The sequence below is a fragment of the Euprymna scolopes genome, chromosome 17 (assembly GCF_053919585.1).
Source record: "Euprymna scolopes isolate OS-2025 chromosome 17, ASM5391958v1, whole genome shotgun sequence".
Taxonomy (NCBI): domain Eukaryota; kingdom Metazoa; phylum Mollusca; class Cephalopoda; order Sepiida; family Sepiolidae; genus Euprymna; species Euprymna scolopes.
In genome coordinates this window covers 71,000,430-71,007,848 of record NC_136498.1, presented here as the reverse complement: position 1 = coordinate 71,007,848, position 7,419 = coordinate 71,000,430, and the positions used below count along the sequence as shown (strand labels likewise).

General features: G+C 32.1%; 1 protein-coding gene across 5 annotated transcripts in view; it reads right to left on the bottom strand.

Annotated features, from left to right (window-relative positions):
- Positions 1-570: 570 nt before the first annotated feature.
- The window catches only part of LOC145296782 (uncharacterized), an 823,821-nt gene continuing 816,972 nt past the window's right edge, over positions 571-7,419 (bottom strand). For all 5 annotated transcript variants that reach the window (XM_080142846.1, XM_080142847.1, XM_080142845.1 and 2 more), the window contains 2 exons: positions 4,701-4,778; positions 571-2,217 (listed from right to left, as the gene is read on the bottom strand). In XM_080142846.1, coding sequence (XP_079998972.1) covers positions 2,021-2,217; positions 4,701-4,778 — 275 coding nt within the window. In that variant the 3' untranslated portion in view covers positions 571-2,020. The remainder of the gene's footprint in view (positions 2,218-4,700; positions 4,779-7,419) is intronic.

The following is a 7,419-nucleotide window of genomic DNA, read 5'->3' as shown; positions in this document are numbered from 1 at the left end:
ATATCTGTTTGTGCATATATGATAAAAATTAAATTGAACAAATTAAGTTAAGCCACCAAATTCAAACAAGGGATTATACTAATGAAAAATACTTAATGGATTAACAAATAGTAATTTATTCAATTTTATTGTCATCATATTTTTTCCTATTTATTTAATTGTTCTATCTAGTATATTGAGCATTTGATTATCTTGATAGAATCCAATTAGAAAGATAATACTTATATTCATTATTACAAATATAATATAATATATATATATATATATATATATATATATATATATATATATATATATATTAGTTGTAGATCGTCCTATGCAGCAATAAATCAACTAACCATAGATAACAAAGGTTTCAAAATAGGTGATAAGTCTGGCTTAATTTGGTCTAGGATAATTGCTACTATTTTCTCATTGGTCAACGGGCTAATTCTCTATATAAATATGACTTTGGACTTATGACATTTATAGTTCATAACAAACTCTTTCCTAATATCCAGAAGTTAAAATGTGAATAGTGTTAATATTAGTGATCTTCATAAAGAGCGAAATAAGAATGTGTAGCACCAGTTTTTTTTTTTTTTTTTTTTTTTTTTTTTATTTAGATGAGAGTGAAAGGCCATTGTTAAATAAAAAATTTGGTGATGGTGAAATATTGAAAAATATTTTCATTTTTTTTTTTTTAGTTTAGTTTAGTGTCAGTGTTTATCGTTTTATGAATCTGTGCAATTTATTGATGCACCGAAATATTATTTTGGCAAGACTTTATGTTAAAGATAACGTGTAAAATGGGCGGCCATCTTGAACTTGATGGATATGTATCTTGGTAAATAAAAGAAAGTAAATAATAAACCCAAGCAAATTTACAGTAGTGATAAATGCAAAATAAATATGTAATTTGTGCGGGTTAAATGTGATTTCTGAATTTGAGTGTATTCATAATTGTTTAAGTGTGTGTCTATTTCTTTTGTTTTTAAAACAAATGCGATAAATAGAAGATAAAATGTTGAGAAATTTGAACACATTTTTTGTTGTTGTTGTTGTTGTTGTTGTTGTTGTTTTTGCTTTGGGGGTAATTTTTGTTCCTGTATTGTTTTAGTGAAAATGTTTGGTTCAAGAAATAGACGGATTTGAGATTTTTATTTTTGTTTGTTTAAAAAAAAAACAAAAAAAAAGTTATTAAATCGTAAATAGGCTCTTTCAGGAAACGTTGAATTTTGGCATACTTTGGTTTATTTCGATAGAAATAATCTCGTTTAAAAGGCATCGGAACGATTTTTTTTTTTTGTTTTGTTTTTTGTATGTCAGGCGGTTATAAATTATAAATCAGATGCAATTTCGTTATGGATAAAAGGATATCGCAGGAATAACTCTTGTTTTGTTTTATTTTTATTTAAAATGTTGGACGAAGGAAATAGATGTTAATTTTTTTGATTGTTTCGGTCGGCGTGGAGAAGTACAGCAAATTGTTTAATGTAGGAAGATTATAGTACAGAAGTTAGAAAAAAGAAAGTACTTAAAAAAAAAACAGTCTATGAAATTAAGTTATGTTTGGGTAGACGTACGGTGGCCATTACCAAGTAAGGGTTACTTACGTCTTATGATTGTTATTCATTAATTAATTTATGTTTTATTTTGTTTTCGTTTTTGTAATTTTCTCACCACTCTCAGCCACATTTAAAAGCAGAGACAACAAAAGGATGCAGACTACAGAAAAAAAAGAAGAAAGTGAGTTAGAAAAGTCAGAGGAGGAGATGTCAGAGGAAAGGAGAAAAGATTTTTTTTTTTTAATGAGGCAGGGTGGGAGGAAGATGGAATTATCAGGGAGAAAAAGAAAGAAAGAAAGAATAGTTTTTTTTTCTTGTTTTGTTTTTTAGAACAATGACAGTAGTAAGAGTAGTAATGGGTTGAAGGAGGAAGAGAAGTTCTTTTTTTCTTTTTTTTTTGGGAGGCGGAGGAGGAGGAAAACTACAGGTGCGATTGTGTTCTGAGTATAACTGTTAAAAAGTTTGTATCATTTTCAAGGCCCCTTGATACCATTCCTCCTATTGACTTGGAAATATTCTGGTCCGGATGCTGCAAAGTTGCAATATTCGCAATAACCTGGCGGTCCTGGCAAACCAGTGCCACCACGACGACCTTGTAAACCAGGAGCTCCTTGGGGACCTCGTTCTCCAGGACGGCCTACTCCAGAAGGTCCGGTCGGACCAGGTGGACCTGTAAAGATTGAATGAAAAAAAAATGAAGTAAATAAATATAAATCAACCCACCATTACAAAATCCCAGATTTTGAGTCGAATTATTATTATTATTATTAAGATCTTACTGTTTATGTAAGACCAATTTAGGCATGAAAAATTTATGATTAGGTACAACTACTTCTGCTGCTTCTCTAGGCACGCCATTCAAACAAACTCTGACCATGAAAAACCGCTGATTCTATAAAGTCTTTATTTTTAGGTTTTATTGGCTGAATATTGTGATTCATTCGGTTTTGTTCTTTATGTGTCAAAGTTGCTTGTAACACTTTCATCAAACTAACACTTAATCTAGTGTCAAGAAATGCAGGTACATAAATTAATTAATTAATTAATTAGAATAAATAAATACATTTCCTTTTGGATTTAAAAGAAAAAGTAAAGTTATCAAGATGAGTTAGAAAGGTGTATATATATATATTGAATTAAAATTAACAAACATATTTATCTATATATATATATATATATGTGTGTGTGTGTGTGTGTGTGTGTGTGTGTAGCTTTACAATATGAACAAAAATAGCTGCCTGAATAAACAAACGATGTTTAGTCTTCTATGAACTTTTTTCTTCTTGCAGCATTATATTGTCATGCATTTTTTTCTCTCTAAGAATTTCTAATTTTTCTGAAGAGTATATACATGAAAGGAGACAGTATTGACATAATAATAACCGTTTGTTTCTGCATAACGAATCTGTAAAAAATGTACTGAAATTTTAACATGCTGGAGGAACTGTTTTGCATGAAAAAAATATTTGGATGTTGGTATGTAACTATACTGTTATATATATATAACTACTTCATTTACTCACATAAAATTAATATACGAAAGTATAGATTTTATGCGTAAACTTTAAGTATTTACTTCGAAAGTGCTCAATACGTAGGTAGAGCTAGTTAGTAATTTATAAAATATATATGGCGATTAAGCTACACTGAATATTCAGCGTTTCATCCACTCTAGGATTCCGCGCATAAGCCTGAGGAATCCTAGAGTGGATGAAACGCCGAATATTCAGTGTAGCTTAATCGCCATATATATTTTATAAATTACTATATCTATATTTATATATAACAGTATAGTTACATACCAAGAAAAATATAATACTTAACTCATCAAAATCACACACACACACACACATATATATATATATATATCTGATTTTGCCGAGTTAAAAAATTTTTTTTCCAGCAACGTTTACTGACATATTTGCAAATAAAAGAAATGTGGAACATTCAGGTTAAAACTAAATCTATTTCGATTGATTATTTCTCCTTGTCCGAAAAGTTTCAAGACCACACACATCACATTAACATTTTTTATTGAATAAAATTTACTTCTTTTGTTCTTTTGAAATAATAAAGCTTCTTTTGAACTCTAAATAATTCTTTACTTAAAAAAAAATAAATTATATGTTTCACTATCTCTGGTTAGACCAGATTTCGCACACTGACATGACCATTCTCATGCCAGTTTTCTCAGCCTTATTACTTCCATGCTGGCTCTTGACAAATTGAAAACGAGTGTTTTATTTGCAACATCATCATTAAAAGATTGCCTTCAAAGGCTAACAGACTTTTTCTGTCTTGATTGCTTTTTTTTTTATTAAAGTTTCCTTCTCCTAGATGAATTGCCTTTATCATGCTTATGGAGCTCCATTTACATCTCTGTATGGTAACTCTCAGGAATATCAGAGGAATATTAACAGGTGCTACACTTTGTTCAATGGTGACCGGGAATTGTGCAAAGCAGGATCGTTCTGTTCCCTGAGATATTATACATATCCACACACCTAAATACATGCAACACTTAATATTTTAAATATTCACCCATCTGGCACTAGCCAGACATAGCATTGCTTAACTTTGGTGATCTACCAAGAATCGGTGTGTCAGTGTAAATTGTTTACATTTAAATACAGAGGTCTACAGAAAAATTCTTATCTAGTTTGTGGTCCATGTGGTTAAAAAGATTGAGTGCCCCTGCTGCTGTACAAGTCAGGAACCATCTTAGAATTGATTCTTTGTAATGACAGACGCATATGAATTATTTAATTTCTACAAACGATTTAGAATGTTTATAGAATCCATTTATCAAATTCTGAAATCACCATCCACTTGCTTCTGAAGTTCTTTTAACTGGCTTTGTGACACTTGACTGACCAACTATTTCAAAATTCCGGCTCTAACTTTATGCATGATCTTGTTTTACTAGTCATGGTTTCAAGCCAGTAAATGAAGGCAGGCATAATCCTTATCGCTCTGCTAATAGAGTTCAAGAGAGATAACCCTGAACTATGTAAACTTATTTGGGATATTAGGCCTAACAGATATGTATTATTATTATTATTATTAGTAGTAGTAGTAGTAGTAGTCGTGTTATTATATTCGATTCAATTTCCACTTTTAAAAGATCAAATGAAATGAAAAGGATTTATTTACCTGTCGTTCCTCTTGGTCCTTGTTTGCCAGGTCTGCCTTCACCCATTGCTCCTCGGTCTCCCTTTTCTCCTCTTAATCCTATAAACGACAACAAGCAATTAAAAAATGGTGCAAAAATTATTTACCCTCTCATCTATTTTCTCACCCATGTAGGTTGAGAAATAGATTGATGGAGCAATTTATTATTAAATCCCATACCTGTCCCCCTAGTTCTCCTATTCGGGAGTCCCCTCTGGAGTCTTTCTACTCAAGCTTATACCTTTTTGTACATATATATATATATATATATATATATATATATATATATACACACACACCAGTAAAAACCACCAAAAATGAATATGTATGCCACTGTGGTTTCAAAGCAGGGTTATCTTTGACCAACGAGCATATGTAGGTTCCCCGTCTGCGGAGGAATGTGCCGGACGTCTGCAGGATAGTAATTATACATGCGATGTCACAGAGCTTAGGAGCTGCTGAAAATTGCATACTGAACCCTCATTCATCGTCTTTGAATCTACCATATATATATTATTGATTTAAAAACTATAAGTTACCTATTTCAGAAAAGTACTATGGTTTCATTGACGTACAGTCCACTCATATTAACAGAGTACTTTTCCCAAAAGTGTCACTTGAATGAATTCACTGGAAGATGTCACCGATGATCATTGGACTCCATTTTTATCCCCTGACAATAGGAGGGTGGACCTGTAAATTCACCCTCGTCCGTTCCTCTGTTCACACTTTTCTTAATAATTACGCCTTAGAATTTTTTGAAATTTTGCACAAACATTAAAAATGATATGAGTAAAAAGTAATAGAATGGAGTTTCCGGGAAAACTCTGGTTGCCCCCCCCCCCTTGCGGTGCTTTGCGGGATAAAATGGGTAGAATTGACACTTTTGTGTTTATTAAAAAAAAAATTGATGCCTTGGATTTTTATAAAACTTTCTGAAAAGTTGGAACTAACTGATTTCTATATAATTTTGTTTGTCCATACTCCGTGATCACTCTTGGGTGTGTCCCAGGGGCTGTTTTAAGGCTAATAAAAACACTATTTTGGGGACTATTTTACCATATTTGTCCCAAATTTTCTGTGTGTGTCTATTTAGCAGTTTTGCATGATGCTGAACTTAAATTTAAATATGTTAAGACCTTGGGGACTTTTGGAGCTAAATGGGGGGGGGGCAAATGATGGACTTAGTCATTTCTTCTTTTACTTTGTGCAAAACTCAAATTACGTTATCTAATTTCACTTTTATTGATTCCAATTCATGTGTATATGTATAACCATACGTATATACACACACATATATGTAGATTTTTTTAATTTGTTTTTGCTAGCGATTCTTTTTGAATGAATTCAATTATTTATACGAAAGTGCAGTTTTACCTAAATGCGAGTTGGGAATATTTTTCCTTTGACCATACCATTATTGGTCAAAGGAAAAATTATTCCCAACTCGCATTTCTGTGAAAATGCACTTTCGTATAAATAATTGAATTCATTCATAAAGTATCGCTAACAAAAACAAATTTAAAAAAAAGCAAAAAAAACATCTACATAAAAAAAAAAAACGCGATACATTTAGTAGTCGTGCGAGGTAGCCGGATGGTAGAGGTTTATGCTTCTTACCATGGGGTCCCAATTTCGAATCTCGCTAGATTCAGCCACTCTGATGAGTCATAGACGACGAAACATGTGTCAGTGGATAATTATATTTTAAAAATAATATATATATATATATATATATATATCTTTTTATATAATATTTTACAGGTAGGATGTTGTTACTTGCATTAGTGGTCAACTCGTGTGTTTGTGATTATATACATTTCATGATGACTTCCCTTTGTCAGGCATGTTTTCCTTTGAGACATGCATGATGGGTTTTATTGTAGATGAAGCAGGTTCGCAGAAATCGGAAATTATCATTTTTACTTGGGAGTAACCACTTATCAAGGCCCGAAAGCAACTCAAGGATAAGAGTTAATGAATGTAAGGTGGTAGTATAGTAATCGTTAATGGTGTAAATTGGGTAGAAGTTGATTATTTATGGGGACGGCTCAACAAGAACTTGTTTACATTGGAGTTGAAGGCTATTATGTTGTATTCAACTGGGAAGCAGGCCAGCAGAACAGTGTTCCACAGGTGGGCAGTTCTGGGAAAGAAGCTTTGCTCAGGGAATTTGCGTTTAGATTTAGGTATATTTAGGTGGGGGAAATCGTTTATAGTGGTTGTAGCTAATCGAGTGTTTTTTGTGAAAGTTTGGCAAGGGGAACCATAGATTGGAGTTCAGTCGAGCACTTGCCATGAAAATAACGTCTCTTCTGTGGGAAAGAGGTTGCAGGGAAGGAAAAAGAGCGTCATGTACTGTTACATAATTTATTAATATCGGGTGTGTGTTGGTATCTAGTACTATTTACAGAATTACATATTAGTCTTCTATGAGTTATTTAGCATCTACAGATCCACAAGAACTACCTGCAATACTTTATTAGATAATATTTGGTGAGAAAATGTATTTTTTAAGAGTTCGCATCGATTAAAACCTTGTGATAAAAACGATGAAGATGGGAACCGTAGTCTGAATAATCCAAATAATTCAAATTGTACGACTTATTCGTTAGTATAATGTATTACTCCGCAGACATGAACAGCTCTCAATTTAAGCACTGTCTCTAAATAATTGTTACGAATATCTATTTTATATTTT